General features: G+C 42.1%; 1 protein-coding gene across 10 annotated transcripts in view; it reads left to right on the top strand.

Moving 5' to 3' along the window:
• Positions 1-13,812, top strand: part of ATG5 (autophagy related 5) — a 147,672-nt gene that overhangs the window by 74,439 nt on the left and 59,421 nt on the right. For 9 of the 10 annotated variants that reach the window (XM_034765955.1, XM_034765948.1, XM_034765952.1 and 6 more), the window contains exon 6: positions 7,820-7,914. In XM_034765955.1, coding sequence (XP_034621846.1) covers positions 7,820-7,914 — 95 coding nt within the window. Of the gene's footprint in view, positions 1-7,819; positions 7,915-10,532; positions 10,813-13,812 lie in introns of those variants that run through there. The other variant, XM_034765956.1, reaches the window with a different exon arrangement.

Below are 13,812 nucleotides of genomic sequence, written 5' to 3' on the forward strand. Positions count from 1 at the left end.
TTTTCGTGCAAGAACCGCAACCTTTTTCATGGGATTAGAAACAACCTGTTCAGAGGAAGTAAAAAGAGTGCTGTTACACAGCAGAAAACAGTCTACATGCTACACTTACTTACAAATGTGGACGAGATTTGCCTGCTGATATGACCTCAAACACATTCCACCAACAACCTCATCTCTGTCAGATACACTGGACTACATCCTAGAACTAAAAATCTCAGGGCTATCCCCAAGCTCCATTAGAGTCCACGTGGCAGCCATCACGGCTTTGCATTCTCCAATAGAAGGTTTTTCTCCCACCCAACAACGAGGTTCCTCATGAAACTTGGAAATCTCTTTTTCCACCAGTCAGATGTCCTGCTCCTGTTTGGGACCTCAATCTGGTTATTAAATGCATTACAAGATCACGGTTTGAACCAATGGCTACCTGCTCGCTCCTCCATTTATCGATGAAAACAGCATTTCTGGTAGCCATCACATTGGCTCAACGAATTGGGGAAATAGTGGCCCTTATGGCATACCTCCCTTTCACAGTATCTTTCACATGATGGCCACACCCCAAGATTTTACCAAAAATATCTTCTGAGTTTCATATTAACCAACTCATTCACCTTCCAATCTTCCACCCTAAATCTCACCTAGGCAAAGAAGAGCGCTGTTACCCACACTTGATGTCAGGAGAGAAAGACTCCCAAATTATTTCTCAGGCGCAGACAGATCAAAAGAGTCTGCAATCTCTAAACAAAGACATTCCAAGTGGATAGCCGACTGCATTAGTTGTTGCTACCAAGCTTGTCATTTCCAAGCACCTTCAGACATATGAACTCACTATATGAGGTCTATTTCTGCTTCTACAGCCATGACTTAGATCTCTATATATACGTTTATTGAGCACTATCCAATAACTCGTGGCTCTGCTTTCCAATGCTGCATTCGACTCGGCTATCTTTTATTCAATATTGGACTCAGCACTGTACCTCTTTAAGGGGAACTGAGTGGTAGTCACCTACAGTGGAGCACCCATAGGGACACTACTTGAAGAAGAAATGGTTACAAACTCTGTGCAATAACTGTGGTTCTTCAAGATGTGTCCCCCTATGGGTGGTCCACTACCCTCCCAACTTCCCCTCTGCTTTGGAGTTTCGAGGTAGAGAAGGATCTGAGGGCAGTTTGCCTGCACAGTGCTATATAACAGCACAGAGCACAAGACTGAGTAACTTGTATGCATGGGTTGAACATACATTGCTATGAGAAATTTCCAATCAAAGGCACAGGGGGCACAAGCACACCTGGAGTGGAGCACCCATGGGGGGACATCTCGAAGAATCGCAGTTACTGAACAGGGTGAGTATCCATTTTTTATGGGGTTTAGATGCCAGGCAAGTTCTGGCACAAGCATGCATGTGGACCCATGTCCAGTCGCTAGTGTAGACGTAGCCTATTGTCCCCTAGCCATTTTGGTGCCCTATGTAGTCCCCCCAGCGGCGGTGTGTGTGTGGGGCCCCAGGCCTCCTTGGGGTGGGGAGGGGCTGGACCTAGGCCTCTGTGGGGGATGCAGGGGGGAACCACCCCCTAGCACTCACCAGTGGTGTGGCTGGGAGCCTGCGGAGCGGGCTGGGTCGATCCATTTTCTGCTGCTGGTGAGTGCAGGCCTGCCCTCTGCTGCAGTCCTCAGGGGAGTGGGGGCGGGGCTGGGACGGAGCAGGGGTGGGAAGAGGCGGGGCAGGGGCAGAGCAGGGGCGGGGGCTTTGGGGAAGGGGTGGAGTGGGGCCATGGGGAAGAGGCAGAGCAGGGACTGGAGCAGCACAGGGCTAGGGCGGAGCAGGGGCGGGGGCCATGGGGAAGAGGCGGAACAGGGACTGGAGCAACTGCATACTTTGCATATGGGTAGGGACGCCCCTGGTCCCCCTGTACAAGGGAGAGGGTGAGAGGATTCAGCAGACTAACCTGAATCCTAGGGATAGGCTGAGGAGAGTCAACCTTGAATTATGGGTTGTCTAATGGGAGCCCTGTAACCCCTCCACTGGACCCACTTAAATGCCTAGTATGGGGAGATGGAGCAGATAATATTGGGGAATGGTGCTTCACTGATAAAGTTGTGGCCTGGTGCTTAAATCCATCCCTGTGTCTGTCCCCATTCACCTGTGTGTCCTGCCCAAGTAACTGCAGCTCCTAAGAGAAGCAAATCTAGTATAAAATTAGCTAGCCCAAGGGTAATAAGAATATGATTTCTTCATTCCAAGTCACACTCTTCCCAACTAGAGAAAGTATATATTTACAATTGCAGTTATTCCTGTGTGTGCCTTGAAAGTTCTCTCTTAGGGTATGTCTAGACTAGTTTTTAAGCTCAAATTAATCTAATTTCCAGTTTAACTCGAGTTAGCTCATCTGGATGCTTCACAAATTTTGTTCCAAGACACACATGTCTCAGCTAAGCCACAAATATGTGTCCTGGTAGAAATATTTACCAAGTCTCCAAACTGGCATTTAACTGGCAGTTGATCAAGTGAGTTAACTGTCAGTCAATTAATTTACTATCTTCCATTGTACACAGTGTAGTTGTAGCTGAGTTGGTCCCAGGATATTAGAGAGTCATGGTGGGTGAGGTAATATCTTTTATTGGACCAACTTCTGTTTGGGCTTCTGCTTAAGGGATTCAGCCTATGAGGACGAGTATCTAGGGCATTTTGGAATACTTACTAAATCTGAAGTCTTCTGGCCTTTCCTTAAGTTCCCTAAAGGTTCATCTGGCAGATACTTCTGCCACTCACGCCCCATTTTCAAGGGGAAAAAGAGTTTCTCAAGAGAATTGCTCACCTGATTCCACCTGTAAAAGCATCAGTTCTGCTTTGGGACCTTAACACAGTGTTAACTACTTTAATGGGGCCTCCAGTTGAACCTTTGGCAACTTGCTCCTGGGCATGTTTGTCCCAGAACAGTGCCTTACCATCACAGACCCTAAGCTTTTGATAACATCACTGCCCACTTACCTATCCTGGATCTTTGCAGTGCTACTACCTGATACTCCATACATATATTCACCCATTACGCCATCACCATGACTTTGAGGGAGTATGTGAACGTTGGCAAGGTCATACTTCGATCACTGTTAAGACTCTGAGCCCCACTGCCTGTGTTACTGAGCTCAGTATATCAACCAGTTGTGCACCTACTTTATAGTAATTTAATCTAGGGCACATTTCCCTAATTTGCTTATGAGACTGTCAAGTGGGACTGTGTCAAAAGTCTTACTAAATTCCAGGCACTTTAGTATATCATTTCTACCTGTCAAAGAAGAAAATTAGATTGGTTTGGCACAATTTGCTCTTGACAAATGTGTTGACTATTACACATCCTCCTATCATCGTCTAGGTTTGAACAAATTGTTTAATTATTTGTTCCAGTATATTTCTGATATTGATTTAGGCTGACTGATATATAATTCTCTGGGTCCTGCTTTCCCCCCTTTTTGAAGATAGGTAATATATTTGCCCATTTCCCGTCCTTTGGGACTTCAGCCATCCTCCATGAATTCTCAAAGATATTCGCTAATGGTTCAAGAATTGCTTTGCTGTTTTCTTAACTACTCTAGGGCAAAGTTTATTAGACACTGCTGACTTGAATACACCTAACTTAACTATATACCATATCCTTTAACCTGTTCTTTTCTTATTTTGGCCTGAGATCCTTCCCCCTAGTTGTTAATATTTTTGTTAAGCATCAGGTCTGAATCTTTTTAGTGAAGATTGAAGCAACCACAACAAAAAGCATTATACTAGACTAAAATAAAAGGACAAGGTTTTTAAGACTATGGGAAGGGTATCCACTCCCATAGGAGCACTAGAAAAATGTATTCCTCCATAGCTCTTCCACAGTCTCCTTACTATCTTTTTACTGTAGCCTTAGATGCTCCTAGGCATTGCAGTAAAGCCTATCATTTATATCTAAGCACTGAAAAGGTAAATTAGATCTATATGCTGATGTTTGTTTGGTTTAGCTTGTTTTCTGGTAAGATGTCAATGGTTAGTATTGGTTGCTTGAGACCCACCTGTGGTTCAGTCCCTTACATGTCTTAGTTATTTCATGTAGTATGTTGCCATAATGGACAGGTGTTATCAACTTAGTGAAGGGATGCAGTCAACCATCCTCAAATCGTTGTGTATTGCTGGGCTTCTAAGACAATCTTACCCGGTCTCTAACCTCCCATTGATGGTGGACAGCAGTTAGAGTGAGGAGGTCATCCTTCTTCATGTTCTCACTTATTGAAATAACTTGTTTTCCGATTGTAAAGTAAGTGTCTGGGGTCTATTTCAGCCACAACCTTTGCATGAAAAGCCACGTGTTTAGACATGGTACCGAAGTATTTCAGTTGTGCACTTCACACAGGCTGTGCCCTTACCTCATGACATTGAAACAGCACCACTGCTCCACTGACCACAAATTTAAGTTAATTCCTCTTACAGCTTGTAGCAATATCTTGATTTTAGTAAGGCTTTTGACAGAGTCCCACATGACATTCTCTTAAGCAAACAAAGGAAATGTGGTTTAGATTAAATTACTATAAGGTGAGTGAAAAACAGGTTGAAAGACTGTACTCAAAGAGTAGTTAAAAGGAGTCAGTTCTTGGTCCAGTGCTATTCAGTATTTCCTTAATGGCTTGGATAATGGAGTGGAGAGTATGCTTATAAAATTAGCAGATGACACCAAGCTGGAAGGGGTTGCAAGCACTTTGGAGGACAGAAGTAAAATTCAAAATGACTTTGACAAATTGGAGAACTGGTCTGAATTCAACAAGATGAAATTCAATAAAGGCAAAGTACTACACTTAGGAAGGGAAAAAATCAAATGCACAACTACACAATGGGGAATAACTGGCTAAGTGGTAGTACTGCTGAAAAAGATCTGGGGGTATAATGTATCACAAATTAAATGAGAATCTGCAGTGTTATGCAACTGTAAAAAGGACTAATACACCTCTACCTCGATATAATGCTGTTCTTGGGAGCCAAAAAATCTTACCGCATTATAGGTGAAACCGTGTTTTATCGAACTTGTTTTGATCCACTGGAGTGTGCAGCCCTCCCCCCCCTCGCCCCCAGAACACTGCTTTACCGCGTTATATCCGAATTCGTGTTATATTGGGTCGCGTTATATCGGGGTAGAGGTATATCATTCTGGGGTGTTTAACAGCAATGTCGTGCGTAAGACACAGGAGGTAATTGTCCTGCTCCATTCAGCACTAGTAAGGCCTCCACAGGAGTACTGCGTCCAGTTCAGGGCAACCCACTTTAGGAAGGATGGGAACAAATGGGGGCAAGCCCAGATGAGAGCAACAAAAATGATAAAAGGTTTAGAAAACCTGACTTTTATGTGAAAAAGTTGTGGAATCCCCATTGTTGGAGATTATGAGAAACAGGACAAAAAGTTGTCAGGTATGGTCTAAGTCAGCGTTTCTCAAATGCGGTCACTGCGACCGCATTCGGCCACCAGGGACTTTTTTTGTGACCACAGCTTCGTAGGCGGTGATTTGGTGTGTGGGGGGCAAGTAGCGTCTCCTCCCCCAGGCTGCCAGCAGGGGTTGGGCCCTGTCCCCCTCTGGAGCCAGAAACGCTGGAAGAGTAGGCAGCTGGTGTGAATTCCCCACCTTCCTGGGGCTGATGGGGCTAGGGCTTCTGGCTTCAGCATTGGGGTGGTGGCAGCAAGCTCGGCCATGGAGCAGTGGGCTCTGGTCTCTGGCCACAGGGCTTCAGCCTGACCCCAGGCTCGCCACCCTTCCCATCACCACTGGCTCCCGCTGCCTCTCCCAGCCCCTAAGCTGCCCCACCCCCATTGCACCTGGTCCTCGCTGCCTCCTCTGGTCCCCCCTATCCATGGCCCCTGATTCCCTACTGCCTCCCTACCCACCTCCCCATCCAGGGCTTAATTTGTCCCCCAGCTTGCCGGGGCTGAGTAAATTTGCTGTGAAAAGTGGTATTTGTATGTTTGTTAATATCACTTTTCACTATCTCCCAGCTAGCTAGCAAGTTTGCTTCTGTGAAAAATATTAACGAACACACACATGCCACTTTTCACAGCAGCAGACTTACTAGCTAGCAAGTCTAAAACAAAAAAGCAACCAAAAGAAATAACAAGAAAAGACAAGAACATGAAAAGCACCTTATTTTTGTTTCCATTCTATTTAGGTCCAGTAAAGAATAGAGACAACAGTACATTATTTTGTTTGAGTTTGGGGGAAAAAAAACCCTACATAATTAACTTTAGGGGAAAAAATGCACATATACATGTCCAAATCATTGTATTTTATTTAAGTATTTTAGAAAAAATTGTCAGAGCTGCCACCAGCAAGAGTGGGTGGCCGTACATTGAGACCACCAAAAAATTTGTTGTGAGAACCCCTGGACTTTAGGTTTACTTGATCCTGCATCAGCACAAGAGCTGGTCTTGATTATTTCTTGAGGCCCCTTCCAGCCCTTGATTCTATAATATGTATCAATCATTGGTAGCTTGTTCAGGATACAGATAAACCTTTTTTGCCTGGATTGAATCACAGCGATCATATTAGTCCTGTCTAATTGGAGTTACTTTTGGTTCCCTGTAACATGTTGGATTTAAAAAAAAAAAAAAATTTAGACCTTGACTGTATTTGAGATCAAGCTGAGCATTGTTGCATTGGGTATATGTGATAAGACACAACATATATGCCTTAAGAGAGCCATCTGTTGTGTCTTAGGTTGGCAGTTGATCATGACTTTGTGGCCCCTAGAGCACTGATGTCTCTATATCTCTCTCTACTTCTTAATAACAAACCTTTCTCAATTTTAAAGGTATTTTTCAGTATGCTCCTGATTAGCTCCCCACCTGTCGTCTCCCTCCTACTCTTCCTTTTTTTGGTATTTGTTCTGCTTGGTTGATCTTATCTGAATATCCTCTTTGCCCTTTTCAAGTGCTTTCCTTATCCTATTTTAATTAAGACATTTGTTTAACATATTTTAATGCTATTGTGTTGTACAGCACTCAGTGTACTTTGGCAAAGAGGGAATGTATACTCTCTGAAACTACTTCATTGTTTCTGATATTACCAACATTAAAACCAGTTAACTTTTAATATAAATTACTGTGTATAATATACAAAAATCAATGTGTGTATGTTGAACATATTAAACTTTTACTTTTATTCTCAGGTTGTTCCATCAAAATGGTACACATTTCTTCTGTGATTTTGCTGTTTACAAGTGCTTCCATATTTACCAGAGTAGATTATCCTAAAGGACCTTCTCTAACTGCAAATATCAAGAGACAAAAATAAATTGTCTCCATGTTGCTGCTTCTGCTCTTAAATCCCCTGTACTTTGCACCTGATTTTTCCTCTCAAGTTAAAAAAGCTGATAAATATGAAAAAATGGGGAGCAAAGAGCTGTAGTAGCAGAGAGCATTAGCAATATCTCCTTCTGGCTGAAATAGCAGCATTGTTAATGCTGTGTTACACAGTATTTCTCTACCCTTGGAAGAAGCAGAGTAACATGAAGTCAATTTCTCTTTAGTTTCTGACAAGTCATCACATTGTGACTGTGGTGGGACAAGGTAGATTACCTGCTCTATTTTCAGCAATGGGAGGGCAATTCCTCTTCTTGAGGCTACATAGGGAACAAGAATTATAGGGGGAAAAAACCTACTCACAGGCAAAAATTCTGTGATAAAAGGGTTTTAGATGCACCATTTTCCCGTGTGTATGATTGTGCCCATTATATTTCGTGTATCTTTTTCAGTAAAGAAGCATATACGTTATTAATGCTAATAATAAATACAACTCTTACTTTCACAGACAAATTTGACCAATTTTGGGCCATAAATCGGAAACTCATGGAGTATCCTCCAGAAGATAGTGGATTTCGCTACATCCCATTTAGAATATATCAGGTAGGAGACAATATGAAAAGCCGCATGGTTTACAAAACTGTTGTCATGCTGAGATCTGTCAAATGTAATAAAAGTAAACCAAATGAAATAAGTCCACTTATTTTTAGCTGCAAAGTAAAATTAGGTGGTCTGTTTACTCACATTTGCTGGGTTGTTCAGTTGCATGAATTAACTGAGGGAATAGAAGAAAGTCCATAGAGCATGTTACTCTCACTTGATCCTAATAAGTAATTGGTGCTCATTGTGCCAGAAATAGGTGCACAATACACAAAAGTATGCTAAGTGCTTTACAGACAAATAAAACAAAAGCCTAGCCTGGGTGTTTAAATTCATACCTCTGCTAGACACTAAAAATCATGGTCTTGATAAAGTGACTGGATTTATGACTTAATGCAACAGTCTGTAACCCATGAACCCCCCTTTTTTGTCCTATGACTACAGAGGAGTTATTGGATCACTTCATCTTGAATGGTCTCTTACAATAAGTGTTTAGCATAGGTAGTTAAGGATCAGTTCCACCTTGTATTCAGCTGTGACAAAGGGCTTGTCTACACATAGAGCACTGCAGCGGCAGAGCTGCACTGCTTTAATGAAGAAGCAACTATGCCGACGAGGGAGCTTCTCCTGTTGGTGTAGTTAATCCACCTCCACGAGAGGCGGTAGCTCTGTTGCTCTCCTGTTGACATAGCGGTGTCTCCCCCGGGAGTTAGGTCAGTATAATTATGTTGCTCAGGGTTGTGGATTTTTCACACTCCTGAGCTATGTAATTACAGTAGAACACCAGAGTTACGAACTGGCCAATCAATCCCACACCTCATTTGGAACCGGAATTATGCAATCAGGCAGCATTAGAGACAACAAAAAAACAAAAGCAAATACAGTACAGTACCTTGTTAAATGCAAACTAAAAAAAAGGAAAGCAGCATTTTTCTTCTGCATAGTAAAGTTTCAAAGCTGTATTAAGTCAATATTCAGTTGTAAACTTTTGAAAAACAACTATAATGTTTTGTTCAGAGTTACAAACTTTTCAGAGTTACAAACAACCTCCATTCCCGAGGTGTTCATAACTCTGAGGTTCTACTGTATACTAATGTTAGTTTGTAAGACTTAGGGTATATTTACACTACATAATTTAAGTCAACCTAAGTTACATTGACATACAACCATCTAAGGCTTTGGCTACACTTGCGAGTTACAGTGCAATAAAGCCTCCCAGAGCGCTGTACCTCACTCCCGATCCACACTGGCAAGGCACGTACAGCGCTGTGTCTCCGCAGCTACAGCGCTGCTGGTACTCCACCTCCCCGAGAGGAATAATATTTGCTGCACTTTGGCTACAACTCCCGGGTGTCAATGTGAACGAGGAGTTAACTTGCTGCACTGTGATAATCCCCTTATCAAGTGGCCACTCTTCTCACTGTTGTGATCGCCTGCAGGTATGCTGCAGGAATACGGAAGTGACGCTCCATTTCAGAGAGAAAAAGCAAACATCTTGCTGTTTGCTTTGAGTGAGTGAGTTGAGTGAGTGAGAAGCAGGGGTGGCAAGGGGGTCTGAACTTACAAGACGGCATGCTGACACACTCTCAGCACCCCAAAAACCCACTCTCCCCCGACATACACACAACACACTCCCTGTCATATTCCACACACCCCCCATTTGAAAAGCACGTTGCAGCCACTTGAACGCTGGGATAGCTGCCCATACCAACTACCTGAAGGGGGGTTCCAAAGAGGAAGGAGCTCGGCTGTTCTCAGTGGTGGCAGATGACAGAACAAGGAGCAATGGTCTCAAGTTGCAGTGGGGGAGGTCCAGGTTGGATATTAGGAAACACTTTTTCACTAGGAGGGTAGTGAAGCACTGGAATGCGTTACCTAGGGAGGTGGTGAAGTCTCCTTCCTTGGAGATTTTTAAGGCCCGGCTTGACAAAGCCCTGGCTGGGATGATTTAGTTGGGAATTGGTCCTGCTTTGAGCAGGGGGTTGGACTAGATGACCTCTTGAGGTCCCTTCCAACCCTGATAGTCTATGATTCTATGATTCTATAATGTACCGCTCCCAATGGAGCTGCAAGTGCCGCAAATGTGGCCATGCCACTGCGCTGTCAGCGCTTTCCCTACTCAGCTATACGAAGGCGGGTTTGACTCACAGCGCTGTACAGCTGCAAGTGTAGCCATACCTTTAGTAATTCAATGGCTTTTGCATATCCACACTATGGCTTTGTGTCGGTGGTGCATGTTCTCACTGTCAGTGTTGGGCATCGTGGGAAGGCTTCTGAAAGACAACAACAGTTGATGTATGCACCGCAGTGTCTATGCTGACACTGTGTCAACCTAACTACATTAGCTTAAGCGCTACGCCTCTCGCAGAGATGGAGTTAAGTCAGTGTAGTGGGGAAGTAACATCAGTGGGAGCTACATTTTAGCATGGATGCTTGTGGAGTTAGGTCATCATAAGCTGCCTTATGTCGACCTAACTCTGTAGTTTAGACCAGGGCTCAGCCTCTGAGTACCTTTCCCAGACCTGAATAAGAGCTCTCTGTAGCTCAAAAGCTTGTCTCTTTTACCAACAGAACTTGATCTAATAAAAGATATTACCTCACCCACTTTGTCCCTCTTATAGACAAATAAGAAATTATCCCTACTTGAAGAACTTGCTGTAGTATCTGCCCTTGAAGGCTCCACTGTACACAAAACAGGCAGAACTCATCCTCAACTGAAGAGCTGGAGGCAAGCATTTCAGGAGGAACATCTTCCTCAGCTTCTGCATAAGCTTCTTCTTATATTCTGTCATTATAGGCCCCATGAGAGAACAAGTGGAGTAGGTAGTGTCTGAAAAATTACTCACCTTGCTAATTTCACTTGGGATGTCTGTTGCTCTTATCTGTGCTAATAACGCTACTTTATTTTGAAAAAACAAGTTTTAACACAATAAAATATTACTTAACTGTTCTTATAGCATACTTAGTACGTGAATTTAATGTGTAATATTGAAAAAGGTGCAAATTTAAGTAAGCTCAAAAAGGAATTGAATTAGGTTATTAGAAATTTTCAGTGATGCATTTTTCATATCTTTGTGATAGCTGGTAGTATGGAACTGCCCTGCTACTATTGCAGGAGTCAGAAATTTTTTTGTAGTTCATATAGCGAGCAAAGCCAATGCTAGTCAAAGCTAAGCTAGTCAATGACATTGGGTCTGCCTCCCAGCTTGTAAAGACAAGAACAACCCACACTTAGATTGTTGCACATTAAAAGGTAGCAGAAAGTAGTTCTTTGTTAAAGTGTAAAATTGTAAATCGTGGTGGCTGATTCAGAATTAAAAGTTCCTCCCTTTGCAAACTATACAAAAATTGTTTAAAGACTGTCTATGTACTCTAGTCAGTCTGTTTTATAAACTTCTTCACGTTAAATTACGCATTTACCTATGTCATTCCGAGAACATAAGAACGACTATACTGAGTCAGACCAATAGTCCATCTAGCCCAGTATCCTTTCTTCTAACAGTGGCCAATGCCAGGTGCTTCACAGGGAATGAACAGAACAGGCCATCATCAAGTGATCAGTCCCTTTTTGTAAAAGAAAATGTAAAATGGTTTTGTCCATTTTCTGCTGTTTGCACTGTATGATGATTAATAAATTGAAAAGCAGATTGGAGAATTTATGGGATATTAATCTGGTATTTCCAAACTTAATAAATTACTAGTTGAGTAAATTAGTTGCTTTTTATTTTTAGTTCCAGAAATGTTGGTTTACAGAATGTTTAAACTAGAATTAGAGACTGTAGCTACATTTAGGGATCATAAGACTCTTTGAGAATTCTCCTTATCTCCATCCCTCAACTCCAAACCTATCTTATTTGTTTATTTCTAACGTAAGAATACGAATAGTCTCTTTATTTTTGCCCAGGGGTTTTCTTTTAGCAGAATGTTAAGATTCTGGAGAAAAGTCATGGAATTCTTTAATTTTTCTTTTCTCTGTGCCTTCTGCTTTCTTATGGTATGAAGTTTGGTGTTACGTTTTGAGTTGAGTTTAAGGTACTGTTGTATACTCATCCAAAATTCAGTTAGAAGGGAATCAGTCAATCGTGCTATTTTGATGGTCTGTCTTCATAAATTACATCCAAAATGTATACTGTAAATGATTAATGGTGTTGAAGTTCTACACCTCTCACTATAAAAAGGAGATCTGTTAATGTTGAATGTATCAGTATTACTTTATACTGGATCTAAATGGTTTATTAGAATTTGTAAATCTAAAGAAGTATACAATTGTTTTGTAGTAACTTTGTGTTTAGATTTAATTAAGACAAATTTACTGTCATAGTGAAACTTTAAAGATTGAGAACGGAAGTCACAGTTATTTTGTGAGCGCTATCAGAAATTTTAGCAGATGGTAAGCTCTGTATGTGTGCATCAAAACCTATAGATGCACTTTTCTCCTAGCATCGTCTTTGGTCACTGACTAATTTGTTGACTGCTTGGTGCTAAGAAATGTTTTCGCAGCAACAGAAATGGACTCATTAAGTGGAGATAGTGCTGATTAAATAATGTAGGGATCCCATACCCCGTATAAAACAGATTTTATATCTTTGCATGTAAAGCCCATATTGGCATTGCAAACAGCCCTTCATTTCTCTTCACAGAGACACATGCAGAATGTTTCAGGTTGAATGTCAAAATCTGTGGTTTAGATCTGGAAGGATGAGCAATGAGGCCTAATCCTGCCTTGTCTGTTGAAACAGTGGGGAGTAGAAATGCAGTTCGTTGTGTCCTCTGCCACAAAGAATCATCTAGCTGGGACGGGATTCCTTGCGGAGGGGTGGGGCACAATACTGTGTATTGCATTATGCTGCTTCACATTGCAGGGATAATGTGCACAGCCACAAACTGTCAATTAATACTTGCTGATGATGGCAATATATGTATTTATTGGATTGGGTGAACCAGATGATATTGGGTGGGATTTTCAAAACCCAAACTATTCAAACCTGCTCACATTGAATTCACACCAGCATGACCTTAATTCTGCTCTTCTGGAACTGGCAGTACTCATTGGACATTACCTACATATACTCTAGTTGCATGCACTGTTGGGTATAGTTGTACTGAATGGTGGAGAGATTAATTGGAGTAGGTTGGTAGAGCTGTGATAGTGATATGAGATCTGTGTTTGAGCCTCCTTGTCAGTGTGATCAGAGGAAAGAGGAGCATGTGTACCTTGAGGGATCTAAGATGCATTATTTCAGCACTGAGTTGTGGAAGTTGTCAGTAGCAGGGTACAGGGGTCATCTAACAAAGGGGACTGTCAGCAGTGAGGTGGGATATGAGAGCAGTCTGTGGTTTTAATGATTGGTGAGTGAAAGTATAATGTTAGATGGAATCCAGTAATAAGGACTGACGGAGTTGTAAAATGAGAGTAAAGGAAGTTGTAAATTAACACATACAAAGTTGTTTCTGGGGAGTAGGCTCAGTGTTTGAATATAGAACAGCTAAGGTAGCTCCTAGTCAGTACAGCTCACCTAAAAACAAGTTTTGCCTTGGCTAAGAGAAGGTATTCGACTTTGTGCTGCAGTTGTTGTGTGTCTGTCTGGAAAGGTAGAAATGAGTATGTGCACTATGGGCATGATTGGGTCCTCCCTCAAAGAGGGCAAAGTTAAAGCTGTATTGGCATGTACGTTAACGCTGTTTCCTAGTTTTCAGTGGCTTGAGTTTTGCTGAACTTGATGTTCAGGAAAGGCATAAGATACTTTTGGACAACTTTAACTCTACCTTAACAAAGGTTTTTGTCAGTGAATTTCATAGTTTCTTTTAACAGACAAAGAAATCATTGTAATAGGAATAATTGGTCATTTAGGCAGTTGTAATTGTCACCTAGGCTTGCAGTTGATATGCTATTGTGGCAGG

Source organism: Trachemys scripta, chromosome 3 (genome assembly GCF_013100865.1).
Source record: "Trachemys scripta elegans isolate TJP31775 chromosome 3, CAS_Tse_1.0, whole genome shotgun sequence".
Taxonomy (NCBI): domain Eukaryota; kingdom Metazoa; phylum Chordata; order Testudines; family Emydidae; genus Trachemys; species Trachemys scripta.